Consider the following 27,933-nt stretch of genomic DNA (forward strand, 5'->3'; position numbering starts at 1 on the left):
GCAGGCAAGCAGCAAATACAGAGCAGGCAGAATTCACTGGCTTTTAATTCAAACCTGTTTGGGGGTGCAGAGAGCCCCACCCAGGGCTTCAGCAAGCTGGGAATCACAGGGAGGGAAAGCAGGAACAGGAAGACTCAATAAGCAGAACTAAAGCTTCGATTATAAATAATGAATCACAAAAGAGGGGCTAGAGCAAGGCCCTGAAGTTCTCGAGGAACAAAGAAATGAAATCTTCTCGTTAAGGTGTTTTTAAAACCCAGCTCAGTTTTAAAACCCTTCCCAGCACGTCCTGCCAGCAGAAGTCTTTGGGGAAGCAGAGGTTTTTGTTTTTCAGAGTGGAAGGAACAGTGAGGTCTGGATTTGCCAGGCTCAGACCTGCGGCGAGAGGCGGCTCCTGTGGGATGCAGGGATCGTGGGGGGCTCTCAGGGGATCCTGAGGGGTTCCTGCCAACAGGACCCACCCCACCACCTCTCCTTGTGCCAGCACACACCGGCCCTGCCCGTGGCATTGCTCGATTCCTTGGGGAGCCAGAGGTGAGGATGAGTTTTGGTGCTGTCTCCGGAAGGGGAAGGCTCAGCTCCGGGATTCAAAGTGCTTCATTTGTTGTCTGGAAGTGCAGGAGTTTGATGGGGAAGGAAAACCTGGGCAGAGATGGCCAGACCTGGCACTGCCACCTTCCCATGGCACTGGGGATATTCCCATTCCCACAATTTAGCCTGGAGTGATGGGAAGGAGCAGCTTAAAATGTCCTGGGGATGAACGATGGGCTGCAGGTAATTCCTCACGGATATTGGAGCTCTGGGAATCACACCTGGGGATTTTTGGTCCACGTGAAGGACAGAGGCCTTTTCCAGCAGCTTTGTTTCCTCCATGCCATTTTGGAAGAGTTTTTCAGGAAGTGGTTCAGGTTGAGCTATAAGGTTCTGCTTCTGGATTCAGAAAAAAATTTGGGAGCAAGGTACACAGCATTGGAGATGAGGATTTTCCTTGGGTTATCACTGGACACAAAGTAAAATTATGGCACAAAGTTAAGATATTATCCACATTATCCTGAGGGATATTATTATTCCACTTATCCTGAGGGCTCACACCAGTACAGGGCAAGCATCACCTATGGCAAACTTTAAAGCTTTTTGTCTATATATGTAATATTTGCTATTTTTGTTCAGCTCCCCACCTGGAAATTCCCCAAGTCAAACGGACCTTTCTGCTTGTAAATACATTCAAAAATGGACCAGACGTTTGTTGCTATTTTTCTGCCCAAAACCCTCCTGCCCTTGCATCATTCTGTGAATGTTGGGGTAGGAGTCTGAGCTGATTCCCACCACTGAGTGAATTTGTTTGGTTAAAACTGTGGGGAAGAAAGAAGAGCTCGTGTGTGCCTGAGATCTCTGGAGCTGGCATTCCCAATTCTGCAGTTTTCAGCTATGAAGAGCCAGGTTCAAATGTTACACAAGGCTGTGGGCTGAATATCAAAACCCCTGGATTCCAGCCCATTCCAGGAGTGCCAGCTTTAGAACAGAAACCTGTGGATTAAGGTGGGACTGCTGTTTCAATTTTAGCAGACAGCTGAGATTATGTGTTAGAGCTGCTTGGCGTAATCTCTTCCTGAATCAGAGCTGGAATCCTACCAGCACGGGAAAGTGCTCTGCTACAGGAAATCAGGGAGTTCAAGGAAACCTTGGCAGATCTTCACCTCATCTGAAGCAGAAACTGAGTGAATATTGCACAAACTGCATAGAGAAAAAAGGGATTCTATTGCTCTCCCAATTGTGTTTTTACTCCTTTAGAAACCCTGGGAGTCTGCCCCTGCTTATGGCTATTGCAACCCTCTGCTGCTCCACAGCCTGCAGGAATTTCTAGCCAGACCTATTTCCACTTTGTTTTATTCACCTTGCTGTGTTTTATTTACAGAGATATTGCAAAACATCATGTGAAGTGAGTACAAGTAGCAAGTACAGCGTGGGTTTGGCAGTGCCAGATTCAGCGTGGTGAAACGATGCTCTTGTGGGGTTTCAATTCCTAGAATCCAAGGAAAAATAGACAGCAGAGAGTAAGGGCTGCTGGAAACATCCAGACCTTTCCAGAGTCCAGCTTGGACACAGGAGCTGGTCCAGGTAGGGGCTTTCTTGGGATTTTATTCTGGCTTTTTCCAAAATGCACAGTTTTGTCTCCTTGACTGTTGATTTAAGTTAGGCACAATGTTATTCTGCACTCTCTGGGGAGAGTCAGAGGCAAATCAGACCCGAGGCTCTCCTTGGGGCCCCTGATTTAGGTGAGAAGAGCCAGCCCTGGCCTGGCTGGCGTGCTCAGGGTGCCTCCCCTGGCACAGTGTCCTCGTGTCTGTACATTCACCACGCTGCCACCCCTCCCCTGGCCTCACCCTGGGCAGAGCCTGGAGATGAGATGCTGGTGGGCAGAAATTGCTGATGGGAGATGAGGGGGTCCTGTTGGATGTACACCATGCAAGACAAGGTTCCACTCCTTGAGTTTCTCTCTCCATCTCTTTTTTTTTCTTTTTTTTCTTTTTTTTTTTTTTTTTTTTGGCTTGGGCTCCAAAATCCATCCTATTTATTCCTATTTACACCGATGGTTTGGCGTGAGACTGATGCCCCCTTCTCCCTTCCACCCACGGCTTGTAGGCTCACACTGCTGCAGGGTCTGTGGGTGGCAGAACCTTCCCAACCCGCCTGGGGACCTCTGAAAGTTTTTGGGTTGGTTTTTATTTCATCTGTGAAGGCTCCAGCAGTGAACCCCCGGGTGAGTCAGCGCGAGGCGAAGGCAAAGCTATTGCACAGAGCTTCCACGGGCCCTGTCTGGCTCCTGCTGCCCAGGAAGGGTGGCCTTGTCTTTGGTGAGAGTTGTGCCCATGACCCAGCGCTACCTCCTGGTGGCCCCGTGGCCACTCAGTGTCCAGTGCGCTCCAGGCCGGGTGGCCACGGGCGAGAACCCAGCGAGAGCGCCTCGATTCTCGCGCTTCCACTTCCAACACGGTGTGAGGGCGGCTCTGAAAAGCGCCCTTGGGACTGGTCCAGAGGTCACCCAGCGGGGTGAGAGACCCTCCCACCTCGTTCCATCCCCACGAGGCGCTTGGGCACTGGGTGGTGCCAACCCAAGAGCTCCAGCCCCCTCCCCGGCTGCCCCGCTGTGCATGGATGGCATCGCTTCCTCTTCCCCCTCCGTTCCTAAAAAAATGCGGGTGCTGTTTGTGACTTTTAGCAGTGGAGGATCTTCATGAAAGCCTTGCGAAACTCGATGTTGAAGGTGGTGTAGATAATCGGGTTGACAGCGCTGTTGACATAGCCCAGCCACGTGAAGGCACTGTACATGGCCGGCGGGATGTTGCAGTCGCAGTGCATGTTCAGGATGTGAGTGATGAAGAAGGGGAGCCAGCAGATGATGAAAACACCTGGGGGGGAAAAAGGAGAGAGGAGGATTTTGATTGCTGAAAGCTGGGCGGATTCTCAGGCTGGGAGAGCAGTGAGGTTCTCTTTGGTAGAAGGGGAATATATTTGCCAGAGGAATGAGCTTTGTGTTTGTGTGCTCAGTGTCCTGCTCTGCCTGGGCCCAGACACTGCAGAAACTCTGCCCTGCAGAGGTGCCAGCTCTGCTCAGCCCTGCTCCCTTTTGTTCCAGAAAGCCCAGGAGCTCTTTCCCCGTTTTGGGAGCTCAGGTGCCCCCGAGAGGGGCAGCTTTGGGCACCTTTGGTGCAGCCCTGCCAGCTGTGGGTGGATGGGGATGGAGGGACCCCTCCCACCGCCTGTTCTCTCACGTGTGAAGGGAAATGGATCTTGAGGGGCCTTGGAACACCAGCCTGCACTGAACTCAGGGACTGGGATTTCTGCAGGGCCCCTGGGGCAGCCAGGGCACGCTCTCACCGAGCACGATGGCCAGCATCTGGGTGGCTTTCTTCTCCTTCTGCTGGGACATTTTCCTCCTGATCACGGCCTTGAGCAAGTTCCTCGTCTTGCCGTTGGGCAGGGAGTGGATCTCGAAGACCCTGGCTGTGTGGTGGGATTCTTTGGCATGGCCATTCTTCTCCACCTTCCCGGGGCTGCTCAGGGGTGCCTGCAGGGTAGAGTTGTTGCCCCGATTAGAAGCAACTGGCACAATCAACTGGTGGTTACTTGGTGCTGTGGGTTTGAGGGCCGTTTTCTCAGGGGGACTGGTACTGGACACCATCTCCATTTCCATCTCTTCTATGTGACTTTCTGCCTCCTGGACAAGAATCAAATGTCCACAACATAATGACAGGTAAATACACAGAGAGGAGCAACGAACATTCCTTACAGAGTGAAGCTGGATGATGTTGGAGAATAGTCAATCCCTCTTCTCCCTCCCTGCGTGCTGCCTGGAGAAAGGGATGTGGTGCTTTTGGGTATTTTGGGCAGATGGGATTGACAGAGCTGCACTGGAGGATTCTCCTTTTTGGCACAAAGAGGCTCAGAAATGGGGGAGACGCTGTCTCCACTCTCCACAGACTTTATTCAGGTTTTCAGAAGGTGAATAAATAAAAATGGATCAACAACCAAAACCCAACAAAGCCAATGCAGTCCGAGATTTAAATAACAGAGAGGAAGAGGAAATCAAAGATGTTGAACAAAAATGTTCAAATGCCGTGGCTTTTAGAGCTGATCTTTAGGTGAGCTTAATCTGGCTTTTTTTGAGCTCTGTGAGCTTAAACCCCCTGCTTCACTCCAAGGAATGGGAAGACTATTTAAATTTTGAGATTGAATGGTAACCTTTGCTCTTAGGTTTATTTTTCTCCCACCCTACATAAATTAACCTCGTGTCCTGAGGGAGAAGGGGAAGGCTGAAGGCTCTGGAAAGCTCCCACTTCTCTTTAACACTCACCACTTTGCGCTTATTAACTTGGAAGCTCCCATTGGACTTCACAATAACTGTGCAGAGCTTGACGTCTTCTGGATGAGTGCATTTGTCCTAAGGGGCAAGCACCAGCTCAGAGGTTACACAGGCAGAGAGAGGTTGGGAAGGGAAGCTGGTAAGGGAGGCACGTGGGAATACAAAGGAATTAATCAGGAATTGGTCAGCACGGCTGAGGTGCCGAGCAGGATGGAAAACTGGATGGAAAACTGATGTGGAGGAGCAGTGGTGGGGGCTCCCCCTGTGCTGTCCACCAGAGGAAGGAGGCCACGAAGCTCTGCTGCTGTCTGTGTGTCCCTGTCTCGCTGCCCCCTTTGCAGGCAGTTTGGAGCTGGAGCCTCTGGGACTGCACATCCCCCTGGCTGTGCTGCGTGCTCTGCCAGAGCCAGGTTTAGAGCAGCGGTTTCACACCCAGCCCGCCCGGCTGGGCTCCCTCACACGCAGGAGAGGCTGATCCCTGCAGAGCTGTCCTTCCCAGGGAGGAGCTGTGCACCCCAGGCATTGCCACCGAGCTTTGGGGACGCCTCACAGCACCTGCAGGGGGGTTGCAGGAGAGCTGGAGAGGGGCTTGCGGTGGTGGGAATGGCTTTAAGCTGAAGGAGGGTGGGTTTAGGTCGGATATTGGGGAGAAATTCTTCCCTGTGAGGGTGGGGAGGCCCTGGCAGCGGTTACCCAGAGCAGCTGTGGCTGCCCCATCCCTGGAAGCGTCCAAGGTCAGGTTGGATGGGGCTCGGAGCCACGTGGGACGGTGGAAGCTGTCCCTGCTCGGGGGCTTTAATGTCCCTTCTGCCCCAAACCGTTCCTTGGTTCTGTGGTTCTGCAGGACTGACTCAGACTGTGCCGCAGCCTCTGGGTGGCCCAGCCCAGCCCAGGGCAGTGCTCTGGGCTCACGCAGCAGCTCCTGCTGCACATCTGCTGCTGGAACAGCCCCTGAGATCCAGGGAGGCCTGAGGAGCACCAGCCGGCGAGCTGGCAACCCAGGACCCCAAAGTGACCCCAGCACCCAGCCGTGGGTGCTCTGGGGCAGGAGGAGCAGGGCAGGGGGAGGATGGAGAACCCTGTACCTTCAGGGGTGCCTGCGTGTCCGAGTCCAGCACGTGGCTGCTGCGCTTGGTGCTGACACGCTTCCTGCGCCGCCGCAGCACGATGTAGATCTGCACGTACACCAGCAGCGTGACGATGAAGGGCACGTAGAAGGACACGATGGAGGAGTACACCACGAAGGCAGGGTTGCCAATGATGCACTCCTTCTCATCTGGAAGAGAAAACCTTTCAGGATTGTTGTCCCCCACGCCCTGTCCCCGCACGCTCCCCTCGGGCTGTAGCATCACCCCAAAATTCCTGGCTACTCCTTGCCTTGAGGCTAAGGACTGCAGATCCCCTGCTGTACCCACCCCAGTGTTCCCAGGAAACTGCTGCCTGAACTGCCAGTCCTTTTCTCTCCTGCCTCAGGGAAGGTTTTGTCCCGCAGCTTTCCCTTTTGTGTGTTTTAATAGAAGAAGGATTTGGAATTTGTAGTGGACAAATGTTAAGGTAGCACAGATTGGTGCTGTGTGAACTTCTCCATCAGCTCAGTTCTGGTGAGTGTGAAACCCTGCTCTGGAGCAGCTGGAGATGAAACAGACCCAGAATCACGGTGCAAATAGGGAGACAAGAGTTCAAACACACCTCAGAGCTGATCCCACCTTCATTCCTGGCTATCTGGGGAGCCAGCCAGGAGCCAGCTGCGGGTGGCAGAGCCCTCACCTGTGTTGTTGAGGCCGAAGAGGAGCGGGCAGGAGATGGCAAAGGAGAGCACCCAGACCACGGCGATCATGACGGTGACCCTGCGCTTGGAGCTGTAGCGGGTGTTGTAGAGCATGGGCATGGCCACAGCCGTGTACCTGCGGGGACACACAGCCTGCTGTCACCCCCAGGGCCACCACAGCTCCCAGCTCGGCACATTCCATGTGCCCTCTGATAGCCACTGCATAGATATATCTCTATAATCTATATATTGCATAACAAGATCTAATTATCGTATAAATACAGTATTATATTATTGACTATTTAATTATTTTTTTATATTTTATATTTTTTTAGTATTAAAATGTATGTTGGATGTATAATGCTAGAAAGCTTTGCTGTATTAATATAGTCACTTTTATTTATGTTATTGATATAACTTAGTGGTGCAATACATATATACCTATATATTTTAAGCTGTAGCATGGTATTAAAATAAAGACTGCTTTTGTTCATATAACCCAAAGACTGAAAAGATAGTCAGAAACACCCCCTGCATTCCTAAATTATCCAGATGAAGACAGCAGTGACCAGAGCTCCAAGGGAGGGATTTATTGAACCTCTGTTATCGGGGAGTGTGAGACTGAACAGAGCCAAGATTGATCTGTTGGGGAGGGGGGAGTTGAAGTTAGACAAAGGAACATCTAAAACTTAAGAGGAATGTTTGAATCATGCATAAGCATTTATGAATATGTAATAGATTTGTGTTTTTAAGGGACAATCCTTTGTTAGTAAGGCGTGCTCTTGGTTGAATTTGTTAATTTTGCTTTATTTCTGTCTCCTGATTGTCTTTCTATAAAACTTTTAAAATCTTATATAAAAAAACGTGAACCTCGTTTTTCACAAGCCCCGAGGTGGCTGCAGCCACAGCAGGAGGGGTGAGGCTGGGCTCAGCATGGCCTTCTCCTTCCAGCCCTTCCCACTGCCGCCTGCTGCACCATCCCAGAACACGAACAGCAGGAGCAGGCTCGTGGGAACACAGAGACAATTCCATCTGCATTCCCAGGAGCGGTGTTTCTGTGCCTCCTGACAGAATTCCCTGCTCACAGCTCATCCAGGTCCTTTAAGCTGCTCTTCAAAGAGCTCCCACAGTTTTCAAGCCTCTGAGTCCCAGGGAAATGTGAGCAGACCTGGGCTTGGCCCCGAGCCCTCACCTGTCGATGCTGATGGCACAGAGGTTGAGGATGCTGGCAGTGCACATCATGACGTCCAGGGTGACAAAGATATCGCAGTGGATGCGACTGAACCGCCACTCCCCAACCACCTGCAAAGAGAGAACGGGGTGCTGAGCAATTCCCTGGGGTGCTGAGCAATTCCCTGGGGTGCTGAGCAATTCCTTGAGGTGCTGAGCAATTCCTTGGGGTGCTGAGCAATTCCCTGGGGTGCTGAGCAATTCCCTGGGGTGCTGAGCAATTCCTTGAGGTGCTGAGCAATTCCTTGGGGTGCTGAGCAATTCCCTGGGGTGCTGAGCAATTCCTTGGGGTGCTGAGCAATTCCTTGAGGTGCTGAGCAATCCCCTGGGGTGCTGAGCAATCCCCTGGGGTGCTGAGCAATCCTCTGGGGTGCTGAGCAATCCTCTGGGGTGCTGAGCAATTCCCTGGGGTGCTGAGCAATTCCCTGGGGTGCTGAGCAATTCCTTGAGGTGCTGAGCAATTCCTTGAGGTGCTGAGCAATTCCTTGGGGTGCTGAGCAATTCCTTGAGGTGCTGAGCAATTCCTTGGGGTGCTGAGCAATTCCTTGAGGTGCTGAGCAATCCCCTGGGGTGCTGAGCAATCCTCTGGGGTGCTGAGCAATTCCCTGGGGTGCTGAGCAATCCTCTGGGGTGCTGAGCAATTCCTCGGGCTCACATCCCATGACATCAGGGAGCACAGGGCTCCTGCAACCCAGAGGGGAAAGTAAAGGAGTTTAAACAGCTCTCTGGAGCATTACAAGGCAGAATGAGGAAGGAAATAGATTAATTTTAATTCTCAAACACCTCAAATTGTACTTACAGCTTTTTTTTTCCCAGACAATTTTTCTAATTACACCCAGCAAAGGTCAGCAGCAGACAAGCAGGAGCTTCCCTCTATTCCTCAGTTTAAAAAATCGGGGTAGGCATTCCTCACCCTTATCTTTTTTTTTTTTTTTTTGGTGAACAAAACGAGTTTAACTCAGAGTGAAAAGCCTTTAACACTCCACACGATGTGCTAAAGACAAAGAACTAATGATAACACTTCCAGGCACCAGTAGCCTTTTTTCTCCTCACTTCTCTTGCTGTTGAAGCTGAACTTTGCCAATTAAGTTTAATAGCAATTATTCGGACTGCTGTGTTTGACATGTGATGAAAAAAAAAGTATATTTCCCTCTAACAAAAATAGAGCCCTACTGCATTTGAAAATAGAATGAATAAGATATCTATTCTTCAGTTATTTCTGCTCTGATATACATAACCATAGGCAGCATAAAGAAGGAAGAATGACTGCATTGAAGCCTGAGTGACAGATGAATACTCAGTGATTAAAAAAGCACTTAAGAGACAGTTACATCAGGAACTTTGAGGAAAATTTGCCCAAAGGCAAAGGTTTCCAGCCAGATCCAAACCTCTGTAAAACCAATTTCCTGAGGGCATGCTTAGGGAGAAACCTGGAACCGCAGCAGTTCTTGGTGCTTTCATTTATGTTGGAGAAATCTCAAAAATTTGGGGTAAAAGATCTGTTTGCACCAAGGCTGGGGGTGTTTTTTTAAGTGCTTCATTTTGATTTTGAGTTTTAGGCCAAGCATGTGACACAAAACCTGGAGAAAATCATCCCAGCAGCCAGATCAAGGCAGCCGTGGCTCCTCACCAACCCCTGAGCGTGAGCCCAGAAAAGGGAGAGAATTTTGCATCATTTGCGGTTTATTCTTCTGCCTCAACATTAAAAAGGGTCTGAGGGATTCTTCCGGCTGGATCTGAGGGAGCAGGAGCTTCTCCCAGCATCAGCCTCTGCCTCAAATAGGTGGTGGGAAGGAAGAGAAGAGAAGAGAAGAGAAGAGAAGAGAAGAGAAGAGAAGAGAAGAGAAGAGAAGAGAAGAGAAGAGAAGAGAAGAGAAGAGCAGAGAAGACAAGACAAGAGAAGAGAAGAGAAGAGAAGAGAAGAGGAGAGAAGAGAAGAGAAAGAGAAGAGAAGAGAAGAGAAGAGAAGAGAAGAGAAGAGAAGAGAAGAGAAGAGAAGAGAAGAGAAGAGAAGAGAAGAGAAGAGAAGAGAAGAGAAGAGAAGAGAAGAGAAGAGAAGAGAAGAGAAGAGAAGAGAAGAGAAGAGAAGAGAAGAGAAGAGAAGAGGACACGAAGGTGCCAGAGGCGCTGCGCTCCCCCCAGCCTGTGGCCGTGTTAATGAGCCTTAGCAGAGGCGTGGGGCTGAACCTTCTCCAGCGCCATGAAAACAATCATTAACTCGAGTGATAATTAGCGTTGTGTCACGTCAGTGCATTTGTTTTGCTTGGCATCAGGATTTAATGGGCTCACTGATGATGGCTCCTTCCCCTGCTCTCCTCTCTCTGTTGTCATTCCCTCCCTTAAGTCAGGGCCTGGAAATGAACTGGAAATTCAGGATGGTTTTGTGCTCAGGGCTGAGGTGTGAAAAATGATCTTCACCCCTATATTGTGACATAAAAGCTGTGGATTCCACATCCTGCTTCAGAAACAAAGCCTTGATTGCTATTTTTTTTCTTTGATTGCTGGGTTTAATGATCCTTGTGGGTCCCTTCCGCTCCACAAATTGGATGTGGTTTCAGTGTGATACCCATGGTGGAGTTTTTGAGCACAAAATTGGGGTCCTTTCCCTCTTGACCCCGAATTTCTGGTGCAATTGGGCTGCCATTTGGTCCTCTGAGCAGCAGTGGGGTTTCAAGCTACCTGCTCTCACATCCATCTCCTGGAGAAAAATGGCAATTTCGGGAATGAAAAAGCTACAATTTCAGGAAGGGAAAAAAAAGAAAAAATGCAATTTCAGGAATGAAAAAAACCTGCACCTCAGGGAAGACAAAACCCCCTGCATTTAGGGCATGAGAAACACTTCAGGGGGAATTGAGGAGGCCTTGCAGGAGCTGATTTCCAGGGGAGCTGTGAGCCCTTACCTCCAGGTAAACCACCCAGGGCATGCAGAGCGTGGCCACCAGCAGGTCAGCCACGGCCAGGCTGACGATCAGGTAGTTGGTGGTGGTCTGCAGGGCTCTCTCCCTGGACACTGCCATGCACACCAGGACGTTGCCAAAGACGATGATGAAGATGAGGATGGCGAGCAGCACGGCGTAGTAGTTGTAGTGCGGCTTCTGCGCCGCGTCCGACGCGTTCAGGGCCCTGCTCCAGTTCCTGTCCCCGTCGTACCACGAGAGGTTGAGGGGATCCATGGGGGTCCCAGTGCCAGATGCCAGCTCCACCCTGGCACGGGGGTGTTGGAGAGGCCCGTGGGAAATAAAAATGGAAAATGAAGTCAGGTTTCTGCTGCCTGGAGCCTGTTCCCCCTGCCCTGGGTGAAATGTTTGGCTGGAAATGGGATGCAGAACTGAGCCAGGTGGGGGTTCCAGGAGTTGGTTTTTATTTCCAGCTCACCCCCAGATTCCTGTGTAGTTACTCTGTGTTACAGGTGGGTCAGGCAGAGTGCCTGGGATGTTCTGTCCCCTGACTTTCCCAGCTCCCTGTTAGGTGTGCACAGCTCAGGGCACAAGGGCCATCACCCACTTTGTTTATTTGCCATGTGCTTCATGGGGCTTTGGGCTCTATTCCTTTTCTTTTTTTCCTTTTGTCTTTCCTTTATTTTTATTTTTTTTTTCCTCCAGCAGCAGAATAAATAAATTTTAAAGCCCAAGACCTGAAGAGTGACAATGATGGAACTTGACAGCAGCAGCTTTGCAGTCAGGGCTGGGCTGTGCTGCCTCTGCCATTGCCCCAGCGAGGTGACAGTGAAGGGGGACACGGTGGGGACATCACTGCTGTCACCCCAGCCCTCAGCAGCTCCTGCCACTGGGAACATGCTTTTCCTGGTTTTCCTTGGAAAATCGTGTCACCCCCACCATTTCCTGGCCGTTGGCCACGTGCTGTGCACTCCTGAAGAGGTAAAATATGAAAAATGATGGGATTTCTGTGGAGTTCCCTCAAACCTATGGAAGCTTTGGTGTTTGTTTAACCCACTGTGAGTGCCTTTTGGACTTTTTCTGTCTCTCTGTGCTGTCACAACATCCTAAAGGAATTTGGCTGCTGGGACAGAGGTTTGTATGTCATCAGCTTGAAATTCAGAGGACAAAATCTCCTCTGTGCCGAGGGAGGTGAACAGCCAAAGCCAGAGGAGGATGTGGAGCGTGGAGGGGAGCTCTGGGTGCTGCTGTTTTGGGGTCTCTCTCTGGTTCAGGGTGTGAAAAGCAAACCCTGTGTTTGCAGTGAGTCCTGCAGGATGTTTGGCCACCAGGGATGTTTTTCCTGGCTGTGTGGGGAGGAAAACTCAGCTCCTGCTCTGGCTGCAGGGCTGTAACCATGGACAGCCCCACACCACACCTGAGTCATGCCTAGAGAAGGGATTTCCACCCAGCAGAAGCAATCTGAGAATCCCCTCAGTTTATAAATCATCCCTCACCTCTCCACAGTGGTGCAGGTTGGGCTGGAAATGCCAACACCCGACTGGGAGCTCCTCAGCCTTGCATAAAAGGCCTCGAGCTGTGCCAGGGGAGGTTTATGTTGGTTATTAGGGGAAAACAAACCCATGGAAAGGGTTGGGAAGGGTTGGAACAGGCTGCCCAGGGCAGTGGTGGTGTCACCATCCCTGCAAGTGCCCAAAAACCTGTGGATGTGGACCTGGGGCTGGGCTTTTCCCACCTAAACAATTCCATGTTTCTGTGGCCTCATTCCCTGCTCAGCACTTCCCAGGATCAAATATTCCATGTTTCCCAAGCTGCATCTCCACAAAAACCACAGTGACTGGAAAACCTGGCCGTGCTCTCAGACACCCCAAACCAGGACCACTTAATTTCCTTAATAAAAGACAAAGTGACTTCGATTTATTAAACCCCGTAAAGTGATCAAAATAGCAAAACATTTGCAAATATCAAATTCACCTGGGAACAATGGTTTCTTTATGTTTCACTGAGCTTTTGTGTGCTTTTCTCATTCAGAGAACAATTTGGATAATAATCCTTGGAAATTTGTTGCATATGGGTCCTTAATAGCTGATAATTCAAAAAGTGTCTGTCTGACAGTGCTATCAGCAGCACTTGATAGCTCTACAAATGTCTTCTTAGGAGCTGTCAAAGTGTCAGAAATTAATTAAATGTTAGCTTCTGTGACTCAGAGTGAAGGGGAAAAAATCAATGCTAAATACAGCAACAGTTTTTTCTCTTCTCCTGTTGCCCTTTCATAATGCAAAACTATCTCGAGGAGGCAGAACCATGCAGAAAATGCAGGGTGGGACACCAAAAAAGAAAAATAAAAAAAGGCAGGGAGATGGAGAAGTGGCTTTGAGGTGTAAAAGGGATGGAAGGGTTTGGGATGGGCAGGATCAGCCCCTTGGGCCTGTGCTGGTTTTTTCTGAGCTCTGACTGCAGGAATAAAATTGGTTTTAAGAAGGAAAGGCCACAGACAGGGAGATGGAATTCCAGCCTTTTCAGGGCTGTTCCAGCTCCCTGGTGGCGTTGGAGGAGCCATTTATAACTCATCTCTTGTGTCCATTCATCAGGAATTTACTCCACGATGGTTAGGGAGGGTGTAAAACTCCCTGGATAAAGTAATCGAAATTTCCTTTCATTTCCTTCTCTATCTTCCCCAAGAGTTGGTTTTTTTTTCCCCTTTAAATGGAACTATTTTCACAGTAATCATTTTTGTCTTTAAAAAGAAAGTTAAAAGTGAATGTTTGAATGTTGTACAAATGAAAAGATTTGGTGTTTCTATTTAAACAAAAAGAATATTTAATTTGGGAAAATGAAACAGAAGAAAAATTCCATATATTTTAGATGAAACAGGGAAACTTAAACACCAAAACCCAGAAATTAAAACTGTGTGATCACCCAATTAAAGGCTGTATCCAGGACACATCCTACAATTACACGGACAACTCTGTTGGTTCCCAACTTTGCAAAGTTTGAGTTTTCAATCCTAAAAACAACCTTCTTTTCTCCAGCCCCAGAGCTGGCATCATTTGGAAGCATTTTTGGTGGCCATTAAGGTGTTTTGTGAGTCTCTCAGCCCTGCTTTGAGGAGCAATTTTGATTTTAGTGCTGACAGTTCCTCAGCAGAGAAGAAAGAAGCACTTAAAGAGGCAGCTGGAAAAGGGAGGGCTTTTCTCTAGGCTTTTCCCAGAGAGCTGCATTTTCCTGGGGAAAAGGGAGAGGGAAGGGATCAAAAGCACAGGGAAAAGGCACAAAGAGCACCTGGCTCTGGCCTTGGGAAAATTCCTGTACAGAGGGGAAAGTCTGAGGGAGAAAGAGTCCAAAAAGGAGCAAATTCCCTTGTGAATTAAGGGCAGCAAAGCCACCCTAATTCCCACCCAGAGTCCCCACAGATTCCCAGGGTGGCTGAGCTAATCCAGATCTGGATTTGCCACAGGGTCAAGGGCAGGACAGGGCTGCAAGGTTGCAGCCTGGAGTTTGATGGCAGCAGTGCAGCAGCATCATCCTGCTGCTCATCCCCCTCTCATCCCCCTCAAAACCTGGCTGGAAGCAATTTTCCAGCAGCTGCAGGGTGTTACATATAAGGAATACCTTACCCCCCTAAAAAAGCCTTATAAAATAGAGTTTAAACCCTGCTGCTCTAGCTAAGCTAGCAGCAAGCTTGTATGTTCTCCTGTAAAAGAATCATGAAAATAAAAATCAGTTAACACAACAATCTGTTCTAGAAAGAAAACCATTCACACTTGGGAAAGTAAAGTCTCTCCCGTAAGAATCCCCCCCAAAAAATGTAAACACCAAAGTAAAGTCTTAACACACACAAACATTTTCTAACCAATGAATTAAGTAGCAAAAAAACTATTGGCCAATTGGATTTAACACAACACCTTCTGAAATTCCTATAAAAATATAAGCTATACAATAAAGATTCAGCTTTTCTGCTTAAAAAAATCGGGAGTGCCATCTGTTTATATCACAACAGGAGGGAATCTGCTGTGTGGCTGCTGGAATTCCCAGGGAGAAGGCAGCCAGGACAGAGTTTGGAGGGCAGGGCCAGAGCTTTGCCCTCCTCTGCTGTCAGTCCTTGCTCTTTTCCAGAGAACAACCTGGAAAATGTTTGTTTGCCGTGCCGGGATTTCTCCTGCTCCTCGTGATGGATCTTGTAATTACCACTGTGGCAAACAAGAGATCTCCCTGGCAAGTGTGGGATGTTCACAACCCAACCAAACCCTCTGGCAGGATCTGAAACCTTTTTCCTCTCAGAAACAGCAAAGGTGTGACTCTCCTTTTGGTTTTTCCTCTGTTTGCAAACACTCCCAGGGATAAAACCCTGGTGGGGCTGATCCTGAGGAGTGTCAGCACCTGCCTGCTACGGATTTGGGGCCAAAACTTCAGCCAGCCTTTGCTTCTGCATGGAACCCCCGTCATTTCAGATGAAATCTGGAGTTCAGGGTGAGCTTTCAGGGCCCAAGCTTTCCTCTGGACTCCAGACACGATTTTGCACCCAAAATTGTGCACCCAAAGGGAAACAGCAGCCAAAGCCACCGGTGGCAGCATCCCCGAGGGAGATGTCCCAGAGCAGCCTCAGAACAGCCTCTCCCTGCTGGCCCCGAGGGATTTTGCCTGCAGATGTTGCCAGATTGATATTTCCTGCTAATTGCTGCTGCCCAGAGGTTCCCATCAGCATCTGAGGCTGCTCAGACAGGTCCTCTCCAAAGGCTTTGCAATCAATGTCTCAGTGGAATTTGCACAGAACACCGCCTCCCCGAACATTGTCACTCTCCTCTGGAGTTTTGCAATCAATGGGCCATAGGAAGCTGTCAAACTGACATCCTTTCTGTCCTCAAGATGTTTGCTGGGCTCCGCTGAGAATGCCACAAAGACATTCCACTCGAAGGAAATAACACCATGCCTTTGGAGTAGAGGGGAGGTGGAAGAGAAAGGGAAGGGGAGAAATGTGTTTGAGGAGCTGCTCTGTTTCCCTGCTCAGGGTGGAGATAAAGCATCTTCTGGAGTAGTTTCACTATTTTTGTTTGTTTTTTGCCTTGCACACAAGCCCAGAATTGCTGTGGATTCCTGGTGGTGGTTCCCTGGAGAGCAAGGAAGGTGTGGAACTGCAGGCACTGAGGAGAAAAGGCCAGGAATGAGGAAAATTCTGTAAATCCTGCCTTGACCTGAGAGCGCTGCTGATGCTGCTGAAAAGCCCCATCCCCTGCCCTGGGCTCCTGCAGGAGCAGCTGGCACAGAAATCACCCAGCACGGTCCTGGTGCCTTTAAATAAACGCGACTCCCCCGGGCACTGAGTCCTTGGTGCAGATGCAGGGGAGGTGACAGGGGAGGTGACAGGGGAGGTGACAGGGGAGGTGACAGCCGTGACAGAGGGCCTGGCAGTAATTACACCTGAGCTCTGTGAGCAGGGGCTGGGGGAGACACAGCTCCGCTCTTTCCACACTCCTCTCTGGTCCCCAGGAGCCGGCAGGTTGCACGACAAGGAGGTTTGGACACCTCTGCACCCACAGAATTAGAGACAAAAATCCTGGCCAGGCCGTGGCTTTTAGGGGGCTGAATTCTAATTTCAGCACTGCAAACCTCATATCTACCAAACCAACAGTTCTGCCATCAGCTCCTTCCAAAAACCTCCTGAAAATCTTCCTGCTCTGCCTTCCTCCCAGCTCCCCATTCCCAGATCCTTTGCTATCCAAGATATCAAAGGTGCATTAATTGCAGCTATTGCTCACTTCTGATTCAGAAACACTCCTGGTTTTGCATAATATCTAATTGGATCCTCGAGCTAGAAAGTGCTCACACGTGCCCCCCGAGCAGCTGATCCCAGTTTTTGCTCCTGTTCAGCAGGGCTCTGTGGATGACAACTCCCGCTGCCACCGCGGCCTCTGACTCACCCACCCGAGCTGTTCTTGCTGATGCCACGATATTTTCTGTTCCCAGCACTTCCCTGCCTGACAATCGCATTGCTCAGAGCTCCCTGCACCAATTCCAGGCTGTGATTCACCCCCTCCCAAGCAGCAGAGACCCTCAGGAGCCTCAGCTCCTCTGGAATGCAGGCAGAGTTCCCTGGCTCTGGGGGAGGGTGGCAGGACAATCCCAGTGCCTTGTGACTCCAGAATTTCAAGGCTGAGCCCTGGTTTTAAGGCGGATTTCTCAGGTCTCCATTTGTGGTGTTGCTCCTTCAATCATCCCTCCTTCCCTTTGGAATTTTTGCCTGAGTTTGAATTTGCATTGCAGGAAGGAAAAGGAAGAAGTTTGTTTTTTTCCCAGAGTGTTTGTCCCTCATCCCTGTGATGGAGCAGAACCTTCCCCAGGACTGTGCTCCTGCCCTCATCAGGCTGGACCCTCTGCACAAGGATGTCCTGAGGCTGAATTTCTCTGGGAATTCACTGCCTGCTGCTTTCAGGCCCTCTGAAAATCCCTCCAGGCTCCTTAGCAAGTCCTCATGGAAAGGAGGAATTTGGTGAAGTCTTCCCTAGAGGGGGAGGGATGCTCCTGTAGCTTCCTTTGACCTGTCCTTGTGCTAATAAAAAGCAGATTCCATTTCTAAAGGAATCTCTAACATTAAAGATTAAGGCCTTGTCTTCATTCAAGACTTGCAACCAAGTATGTTTTTATCAGAAATCCTCCAGTTTGAGCATTTTCTCACTCCAACCTGTTAAACATCCAAACCCAGGAACTTCAGCGAGGAGAGGTCGTAGTGGATTGGTTTGTGTTGTTCGGTTCGGGGTTTTTGTCATCAGTAATCATTTTGGGACCAGTTTGGGGTATAAATAATTCCCCCCAGCAACAATCTCATCCCAGAAAAGCCCAGCGCTGCCCCTGCCCACCCGGAATTCAGGAGAGGTTTGGCTCCTGCTGGAGCAGAGCCTCGCCTTCCTCCTTTCTTTAACAATCTGTGGGTGCAGGGCAAGCTTTGATCTCTGCAACATTTGGCAGATGAGTTTTTTGAGCTGGAGCTGCTCCAGATGCAGCCCACTTGAGCCCTTCTCAGCTGGGTGGAGAGGATGGGCAGAGAAGGCTTTTTAAAAATCATTTCTGACTCTGTGCTTTCAGCTTTGGACACAGCCAGAAATATTGGGCACAACTTGTTATTCAGTGGCTAAAGGGGAAGGATTTATTCCTTCCCTGGGCTCTCACATAGGGATGGTCTCTGTCAGAGGCAGCTCTTCAGCCTGGAAGATATTGGTTCTTATTAAATATTGCATTACTATAGACCCAACATCCTGTTCTCTACAAAAGCCCTTTTTTTCTCCTCATAATTCCTTTATCTGTAGCCTAATGCCAAATCTCTCTGACGAGATCTGCGCCTCTGACTAATCTAATAAATTCCCAGCTTCATGAATGCTGGTGATCTGTATTCCTTTAGAATCTGTGCTGTGTTTGAGATCATCCACCAATGTCTGCAAATAACCCTTAATCACTCACACAGCCAATTGTATTATTTCTGAGGAATTGGAAAGGCTGAATCTCTTCACTTCCCACCCCCCTTAGTTATGTACAGAAGTGGCTGGAACTTGAACAAAATTGTTTACTTTTAAGTGCTGGATAAAACGTGGCAAATATTTAAGGATTTTTTTTTGCATTATTTGTTTTTGTCTGTCTAATGTTCACATTTTGGTGCTTGGCATTTGAAGTGTAAAACAATTTAATTGCAGAAATAAGTTGTGTTAATTCCTGGGCTGAATAAACCCTTTTTGCTTCCCCTCCAGCCAGGCTTTCCATGTTTATGCAGCACCTGGCACAGGGATACTGTAGCTCTTGAGTCCTTCAGCCACACTTTATTAAAAGTAAATAATAATAATTCAGATTGAAGCCATCAAATATTTGCCCTCCACTTATGTCACCGAGCACTCGATGAACATCTGCTCTTTCCACTCCTCCCCCTGAGCTTGTTTGCAAAAATGTTTGCCAAAAGCAGCGAGTTCCAGAGCTCTTTTCTTCCCCTTTCCCTTCCCCCTCTTTTCCTCAGATTTGTGGGAGTTTGCCCCAAACCATTCAGGGCTGGGGTTTGCCAGGGTCGCTTTGAGCAGCTTTGATGAGGATGTGTCAATCAGCACAGCACTGACCTGACTCCCCCTTGCTCCCAGTGCCACTTCCCTGCATTTAAAACTCCAAGAAAACACTTAATCAATTATTGTGCTGTCCCTCGTGGCGAAGGAACAGAGCCAGGCTCCAGTCTCAGAGGGAAGGCGAGAAGTCTCCGAGTATTCCTTGATCCAGTTTTCCTCAAATTTCAAATCCTAATCATCTTTAATCATTTAATCCCTGAGCTAAACCAGCTCAGCTATTCAAATCCTGACCTCCAGCAGCCACCTCTGCCAGCTTTGCAGGCAAAAGGAGAGGAGGAGAAGCCACCTCTCGTTCTGGATTCATCCTTTTCCAGCTGCTGCCCCAGCGTGGGCACCGAGCCATGCAGGAATTGTGCTGGATCAGCAGCTCTGGAAATCAGCATCTGTTATCCTGGAGAATCCTGCAGCTCCTGCTCCACCCTGGGGCCTCTCTGTGACAAGTGTTTGCCTGACCTCCTTGCTCTGACCTTCCTGAGCGGCTCCCAGATGCACAGAACGCTTCATTACCTTTTGTATCTGCAATATTTAATTCCTCCCCGCTCTGGCTTTGCACCCTGCATCATCGTGTCCCCTCTCTGTTCAGCTGGCCCCACCCACAGAGCCACAAATTCTCTTTTTCCTTCTCCTTCTTGTGCCACAAAACCTCACGTTCTCAGAAATATTCTTGCCCCCTGGCACTGAGTTGATGATGCTCAGCCCTGTGGGTTTTTCTGTGCATTTTGGGGAATGTTTTTCCCTGCCTGGCCTTTGGAATTGGTCAGTGAAACTTCCCAAGAGCAGGGGAGCCCCACACAACATTTTAAATTCTCTCATGTTTAGTGAATTCTGGTAGTGGAAGGATTTTGATTCCATCACGTGTGGTACCACCTGTTTTCCAGGTGAAATCATGGATGTTTTCCAGGTGAAATAATGACTATGTCAAGGAGAAATCATGGATATTTTCTAGGTGAAATTGTGTCTGTTCTCCATGTGAAATCATGGCTATTTTCCAGGTAAAATCATGGCCATTTTCCAGGTGAAATCATGGCTATTTTCAATGTGAAATCATGGATATTTTCCAGGAGAAATTATGACTATTTCAAGGTGAAATCATGGCTATTTTCTAGGTGAAACTGTGTATTTTCCATGTGAAATCATAGCTATTTTCCAGGTTAAATCATGGCTATCTTCAAGGTGAAATCATGGCTATTTTCAGTGTGAAATCATGGATATTTTCCAGGAGAAATTATGACTATTTTCCATGTGAAATCATGGCTATTTTCCATGTGAAATCATGGATGTTTTCCAGGTGAAATCGTGGCTATTTTACCCATGCCTGGGCCAAAGTGTTACAAAAGTGGTTTAAGGTTTTCTCTTGTTTTCACTGAACTTCATTAAAATTCAGGCAAGTCCAAAAGATTGGAGTTTCCAGGTCTCCAACATCTTGACAGAGGATCCCTTGCTCAGTTCATGGTTTTGGGCTGATCCTGCCCAAAAAAAACCCCCAAAAAACAAACTTGGAAAGACAAATATTTTCTTCCCATATTCCACAAAACTTGCTGGTGGCATCACTGACAAATCCCCAGCCAGGGGAAAAAAAATGGAACCTTCAGTGCTCCATTTTTTGGCTAATTTGAGGAATTTTCTCTCACTCTGTCCCAGCCCTGGCATCACTGCACACACTCAGCTGCTGCTCTCCTAAATTTTATTTGGCTTTTTCACAGTCAGCAGAATTTCCAGCCTGCTGGGAAGTGCACGCTCCATCCATTATGAACCCAATTCCTAAATCCAGTGACCGGGACAGTGAATTCCATATGATTTCCATCGTCCTTTAATCCACAAAGTCATTAGCAGGGCTCCAGAAAGCCATGAATATTTCCCCCTGCTTGGTAGGGAGCAGATTTTCTTTCCAATGAAGCGTCACAAGGAGCTCTAATGTTTTTAATTAAGGTGCTGGCTACGAGTTATTGTGGCAGATCAGGCAGGACTAAACCCAGGGCTGTTTAATTCATCAGCAATAAAAATCACGGGGTGCAGAGGCTAAAATCGATCTGAAGACAGGTGCCCAACTTGCCGAAGGTGAAACAGGCACAGAAGGCCAAGAAAAGTCTCCTGCAGGCCCTGGTCTTGGTCATCCTGAAAGAAATATTCTCTTTTACATGCTCAGGCACTGCTGCTTGTGGTTTTCTCCAGGAAAATATCCCCAAGAAATCAGTGATGTGATTTGCTCTGTAATCAGGGCTTGCTGCTGTTCCTGTGATTTTGTATTTTCCATAGTGTCAGGAATCAGAGCTGCTCTTAGTGGTCACTGTCTTGTCCCACCTGACACATTAAAGATGCTTTGGAATAATATTTTTTACAAGAAAGCTGAAAGCTGATGGACATGTGCAATTTATTGAACTCTCTCTTTAGTAATTGCTTTTTTTTTTTTCATTCTTTTTTCTAAAGTGTGTTTATTGTCTCTACAAACAATGCCTCTTAAGCTAAATTTTGATGGTTGTGATTCTGAGGCCTCCTGAATCAGAAATTCAATGGTAAAAATTAAATTGCAAAGTGTAGCCCCAAAGAATCTTGACTTCATTTTAGGCCAAGGAGTTCTCAGCCAGCCCTGGCCCTTTCAGCTCTCCAGAGCCAGAGTTGAGGTACCAAAATAAGATGATTTTAAAAGTGCTGCCTCATCCCACCACATTTGCTCTACGTGCACAATTTCTTTGGCAACAAGGACAGGAAAATCTGCCCAGTTCCCTCGGATCTTGTTCCAAAAGTGTTTGTTCCACCCGAGCTCTCACTGGCATTCTCAGAATCCTTTTTCCTCCGGATTCTTTTGCTGTAAAACCCCAGGGCTGCAGCCTCTGTTGTCACACGAGGGGCCAGGCCTGGGACAGGTTTTGTGTGCCTGGAGCAGGTCCCTGCTGAGGTTTCATCCCCCAGCTGTGCTGTGGGTCCATCCCCAGCTCCAGGGAGCCCTGGCTCCATCCCTGCACCTCAATTCCCATAATATTGACCCACTCCCAAAGATCCAGGCTCGGGAACAGGCAGGCCAGCAATGCCCAGCAGCCTTTAGCAGGCAGGGAGGGAGCCCTGGAGTTATTCCTGGATGGAAATCCGTGTGGGTGGGAGCTGTGTGTGACAAACGGGCTGGAGTTTACTCTCAGCCCTTGTCTTCAGTCTGGAAATTAATCCAGAGCCAGGGATCCCCCTGAGCTGGCAGCTCTGTCCCCAGCAGCTCCCTCCGTGCTATCCCTGCAAATACTAAATCCTGCTTTGCATCCAGTTACTAAATTTGAGGAAAAGGCTCCTCTCTCAGCCTGGTTTTCTAGAGAGGAAAGATCAGCAGAAACCTGAATCTCACTGGAGCCTTATGTGCCATTTCACAATAATAATAACAATAATAATAATGGGAATGCTTTATAATAGTAACTGCCGTGCTTTAATAACCTCCAGTTCTACAGCACAGGCCCCAGTCATGGATCACAGCCTGATTTACAAATGAAAATAAACCAAGATACAGGACTCCACTCACATGGAAATTCTGATGTTGACTTTTTGATTCCCTCGCTAGTGAAATAAAGAAAACCCTCTAATTCTTACAGTTTTGCCATCAAAGTGCAAATAAGGAGCTTTACACACATCTGGACATGGTGGGCTGAAATATTCCTGTAGTATTTATTATAATCACCCTTTTAGTACCCACAAACACATTTTTAGAGCATCCATAACCTCATGGTGGTGATGAATGATTCATGTACTGGGACATGAGTGATTCTTCCTGTTCAACAATATGTATGTGAATGTGGGGGGGTGTTTCTATTTTTGAGGGCCTTTAAATTAGCAAGTTCTTTATAATTGTGGCTTTTCAAACCGAGGTGACTAAAATTCACCTCCCAAATCTGTGTGGGGACGTCTCTCAAGGAGAGCAGGAGGCTGGAGGTGTCCTGTCCCCTCTCTGGGGTGGGTTCTGAGGGTGGAGATAAGGCTGGAACCAAAAGGTGTTCAGAGAAAACAGATCAAATGTTGGACATCTAATTCCAGACTCCAGCAATCCCAGAGATAATCACATTTTTCTCAGCTGTCATACAAATTTGCAAAAGCTTGAAATAAACAGATACAAAGGGGCTGGAGGTCAGAGAGTGCTTGTTGCAGAGAATCTTAATTTACTGAAGCTCCAGATTGCCTGAGATGTCAAAATAGGATGGAGTTTAGACAAGTCATTTGCAAGGTGCCATATTTTAGGTAATAGCTCGAAGTTCTCTGCTGGAGAGTGTCAGCTGCAGCGTTCAGGGGAGCTGATTGGAAAACCTGAGCTGCTGCTGAAGGGTTCACTCCTCTCCCTGGAGCTGCAGATTGCACAGAGCACTCTCAGTGCTGTTGATTTTGCTGATCCATCCCCAGCGCTGGCAGTTGGCAACCTGGGGCAGTGAGCAGAATCAAATATTTGTATTTATGTGTGTATTTATCAGTGCCTGCAGACCCTGGCACACCTCACACCGGAACAGCCGAGCCTACAGAGAAATCTGGGATAAATGAGAGAGAAAGGATGCAGGAGGATGCCCTGCCCAGGCTGCAGAGGGTTCCTCTCCTTCAGGTTACTCCACAATTACCTTTCCCCAGGCAGCTCAGTGGGTTTATTTATCTCCTGTGAAATGTGAAGTGTGGCCATCCCCGAGCTGGGGCAGCCCTGCAGGGCTCGGTGCTGTGCTCTGTTATCACAGCTTTTATTGCTCCTTGCAGTCTCTCCCTCTCCCCAGCGCTCCAGAACACATAAGGCTGCATTTACATTTTCTGAATGGACTAATCATGGCTCTCTGCTTTGATAAAGAAAGTGCAGCCTCCCACATAACCACATGGAAACCAACAGGGAAGAGTAAACCAGAAATAAACCCATTCTGGGGGGTTGTGAGAAAAATACCCACCAGGATAATTGGGAGGGATGTACAGAGAAGCAGCAACTGAACACATAGTCACATCTTCAAAAAAAAAAATAAATTACAATGCTAAAAATACCCAGGTGAAGGACAGCGAGAGAAAACATGATTGAAGCGGAACAATTGGGAGAGGAGTTAATAGTTATTAGCAATCACTTCAGATTGAATATAGGTTGGTTTTGTAACAGCACAAGGGATGATGCATCTGACAGGACTTAAACAATTGCCTCCCCCTTCCCCAAAGGATCTCGCTGGCAGCACCCTGGCACTCACTGCTCAGTCTCCCTGCTCCTCTGGAGTCACTGAAAGTTTTTTATTTGTAAAAGACAGCCAAGTTTGATCCCAGAGAAAGCTTTCCAAACCTATATTCCAAGCCTTAATACATTTTAACCTTCATCACACTGTATTTTCTCTTGTAGCCTTAAAAAAATAACCCTGGGAGGCCAAAGTTCCACCAGTCTGGGATCTTTTTATCCAATTTTGCCTTTGCCTGGGCAGGAGTGTGAGAATGGAGCAATGTTTATGATGTTTCTGCAAACACTCCCCCATCACCCAACTGTTTGCTGTGCCAGCCTGGTTTCTGTGCATTTATTAACAATCTGTGGACTTCTTTCCCTTGGAATTGCAATTCCTCAGTGTCCACGGAATCTGGGGATGTTTTGCACCCAGACATCCTGTGGCAGGAGGCTTTACAGCTCAGTGTGGACGTGCTCACTGTCCTGCACCTCCTGGCACTGGAATATCAGCTCTGGGCATGTGGGAAATCCAAAACCGAGTCCCAGATTTCCTCCGTGTTCACAAGGAATTTGTGCACAGAGGGTGAAATTGAAAACGAGTTATCCTGAAAGGATTGTGAGGAGCGTGAGCCAAATCCATCCTGCTCGTAACTGAGAGCTACAAACCCGTGGAGATGAGTGTTTTTCGAAGGGGATTTTGTGGCTGTTGTTTTAGAGGAAGCGTGTCTGGTAATTGTTACACGATGGTTCTCGTGGGTCCCTCCCAGCTCAGGACATTCCCTGGCTCCAGCAGCTTGACTCGAGCTCCAAGGAGTCACCAGAGGATGGGAGGGTGAGGAGCTGCTGATTCAGATCTCAGGATGGATTTGAGGAGAAGAACACCCAGGGAATGGCACTTTCTGTGCCAGGCCTGTGCCACACAGGGGGACCAGCTCTGTCACGGGTGCTCCCTGCTCTGAGCTGCAGAGTGAGGTTTTCCAGTGGCTTTTCCCAGCAGGTTTGTCCCTTCCCAGCTCCCACAGCCTCTGGGGCAGCCGGGGCAGGGCGAGGGGGAAATTCCAGGCACATCCATGGGCAGAGCCCAGCGTGCTGCAGGCAGGGGCCGGCTCTCTCAGCACACTCCGTGTCCTGCACACAGGGTCCCTCTGTGCCCCTCCTGACCCTGCTGTGGGGACAAACCAATGGATGGCCACGGCCAGGCAGGCTCAGCGTGGATCCCGCTCAGCTCAGGGTGATTTGGGATGTGGGAGCAGCATCGGGATGGGCACAGGGGACTCTGTGGCTCATCCCATCCAAACCCTGCCCAAGCCTTTCCTGCAGGGGGACAGTGACACAGGAGCAAAATGTCACAGGGAAGGAGCTCTTTAGGAGCCCGTGTCACCTAAAATATACCCACACTGACTGCTCCCCTGTTTTTGTGGGGTCACAGGCTTCTCTCTAAAGCCTAAAACTTGCACATTTTCCTTTCCAGTGTGACAGTGAACCTGTTTTCCACACACAGTGTGTGTGTGCCCGTGGAAGTTAGGTGGAAATGTGGAAAGCACAGCAGATTTTACACAGTGGTTCATAAATCAGTAGAAAATTCTTTTACAAAACTCTGTTCAGAAATGAGGAAGGAAAGCTTGAATGTAACAGAATTTCTGCAGCACGGAAAAGAAGTCAAAGGTGGGGGGGAATAACAACTGCAACAGTCTTTACTTGATGGAGTCAGAAATATTGCCAAGAGGTTGGGTTTTCTCTAGATTACTATAAGAAATTACTCCAAAAGAGATAAAAAACCAGGGTTGTGAGTCCTTAATAAAACTGTGCATGTAAAGAACAATAATTCCACGAAACCCTGAACACGTAGGAAACCCAGCCCACGCTGTTTTGCATGTGTAACCTATCTGACCAGCTGTATTATAACCCTGGTTATTTATAAAACAACCCAAGCTGTTTTTCTTTTCAACTCGCAGCTCCACTCGAGGAGCAGTGATTCATGTTCCGCTTGCTGGGAACTCTGCAGTTCCATGCCTGGCATGTGGGAAAGTCGGGATGAGAGAGAGAGACGTGAGAATTACCAAGTGGGGATGTGTTATCTTGTGTAGAAACAACAACTTGGACCAAAAATACTCCGGCACTGAGCAGGACCCAGCAGCATCCTGGTGTTTGATCCCCTGCCCTAAAGCCACACTTTCCACAGGTTTCAAAAAGCTGGAGGGAGCTTAGAACTTGGAGGGGGGGGAAATGGGAAAAAAAATAAAATTGAGATGAAGGTGACTGTAAACCTCACATAAAATCTGCTTGCAGCATTCAGAGAAGAATTTCTGACAGGTTTTCTTCCAGGGGTTCTTCGGGAAAGGGTGACAGATCCCCTGTTCTCCACTGGGGAAGATTGTTCTACACCAGCACTGGTGCTGAGCATGAAGTCTGAAAGGATTCCAGTTTTGCCTTACCAGATGTAAAAAAAGGAGTGTGGTAAGAGAAAAAAAGAATGTTTTCCCTCAAATAATTTGACTGAACAATCTTCCAGCTCCTTGGGGACCCGGAATGTACCTACATTATATCCTCTCCACACATCCTCCTCCTCCACTTCTCCCTGTCACTCTCTCCATTGTGTCTATGTGAGAGCAACGTTAAACATCAAACTTCTAAAAATGAGCCGAGCCTCTTAGCAACTCCAAATGCCTCTTTAGCATACAATAACAATTGTTTGTTGCTTTGCAGTGAGTGGTTTAGATGGAGAAATGAGACAGCCTGAATTTCAGTTTGAAAACCCGCTCTCACCTCTTCTCTTGCGGAAGGGAACAGCTTAATGGTTCTTTTTGGTGTAATGACAAATATTTTCCTTTTTCTGCTGTCTTTATTTACATCTCTAGGCAGTGGTGATCACAGCAGCCGCTGCCGTCTGTGTTCCCTCACTGGGATATTCACAACATTTCTATTTCTGGAAGAAAAGCACAACACAAATCTCTTACCTTCAAGCCATACGAATCCCTCGAGCAGAGGTGAGAGTACTTTGCTCCAAATAAATCCAAAACACTCTCCACGGTGGCTTTTCCCAAGCTCTCCCAGGCTTTCAGGCAGACTTTTTGGTATTCGGCATTCACGCACAAGCAGAGGAACAAAAAGAAAGAAAATCACCTGCCTGACCCCTGCCTGCTGGGAGCGGCGCAGGTGGAACTTGCCGTGCTTAACCCCGGGCTGAGGCAGAACTGGAACTTCAGGAGCTCGGGAAGGGGCTGAGGCTCCCGGGAAGCGGCGATGCCGGGGCCAGGCTCCCCCGCCGCAATTCGCTGTCCATCTCCTTCAGCACACCGCCGGCTGCCGAGCCAGCAGCTCCGTCTCCATTTCCCGGCGCCCAGGCTTGGCTAGCGGCTGAGCAGAGCAGCCCCTTCCTCCCACGGACAGATCCCAACAACCTGTTTCCACCGCAGCTCCCTTGGCCGGCCGCGGGATGCCAATTCCCGCAGCGCTTCCCTCTCTGCCTCGCCCGCCGCTGCCGCTGCCGCTGCGGGGAGGGGAGGGGAGGGGGCGAAGTTTCCTCCCCCGAATCCCTCGGACTCACCCCGGCGGGGATGGGCGGCTCCAGCCCCGGGGATGCGGGACCGGGACCGGCCCCGGCACCGGGACAGCGCCGGGCGGAGCGCGGGGCCGGGGCCGGGGGGGCTGGCGGGGCTCAGCCGCTCCCAGCGCAGCCCCGGAGAGAGGAGCGAGATGGGTTCCCACCCCCAGGAACCCCTCGGGGGGGAGCGGCCCTTCCCTGCGGGCTGCCCTGCCCCTCGCAGGCACTCCCAGCTGAGCGCCGGGGGTGTTCTGGCGGGGATGCTGGGCCGGGGATGCTCGGTCAGGGATGCTCTGATGAGGGTGCTCCGTGAGGGATGCTCTGACGGAGATTCTCGGTCAGGGATGCTCGGTTAGGGATGTTCTGATGGGGATGCTGAGCCGGGGATGCTCGG

At 49.0% G+C, this 27,933-nt stretch overlaps 2 protein-coding genes across 5 annotated transcripts in view; one reads left to right on the forward strand and one right to left on the reverse strand.

Moving 5' to 3' along the window:
- DRD2 (dopamine receptor D2) lies at window positions 1–27,575 on the reverse strand. 4 transcript variants are annotated; one of them, XM_014259802.2, is made up of 8 exons: window positions 26,953–27,575; window positions 10,763–11,066; window positions 7,825–7,934; window positions 6,632–6,768; window positions 5,950–6,140; window positions 4,856–4,942; window positions 3,880–4,069; window positions 1–3,410 (listed from the first exon to the last, which is right to left on the reverse strand). In XM_014259802.2, exons 2-8 carry the CDS (start codon window positions 11,033–11,035, stop codon window positions 3,217–3,219), a joined length of 1,182 nt encoding a protein of 393 aa, XP_014115277.1. In that variant the 5' UTR covers window positions 11,036–11,066; window positions 26,953–27,575; the 3' UTR covers window positions 1–3,216. The 4 variants fall into 4 exon arrangements, with proteins under 4 accessions (XP_014115277.1, XP_005531126.1, XP_087922893.1 ...); XM_005531069.2 differs by having other exon boundaries at window positions 3,880–4,219; XM_088066767.1 differs by lacking the exon at window positions 26,953–27,575 and adding an exon at window positions 26,762–26,876 and having other exon boundaries at window positions 3,880–4,219.
- Window positions 27,575–27,933, forward strand: part of TMPRSS5 (transmembrane serine protease 5) — a 29,196-nt gene continuing 28,837 nt past the window's right edge. Inside the window, exon 1 of the mRNA XM_088066724.1 lies at window positions 27,575–27,848. Coding sequence (XP_087922850.1) covers window positions 27,575–27,848 — 274 coding nt within the window. The remainder of the gene's footprint in view (window positions 27,849–27,933) is intronic.

The sequence above is a fragment of the Pseudopodoces humilis genome, chromosome 25, assembly GCF_049639895.1.
Source record: "Pseudopodoces humilis isolate 2021_Gansu_Grassland_sample_001 chromosome 25, ASM4963989v1, whole genome shotgun sequence".
In the NCBI taxonomy this organism is placed as follows: Eukaryota; Metazoa; Chordata; class Aves; order Passeriformes; family Paridae; genus Pseudopodoces; species Pseudopodoces humilis.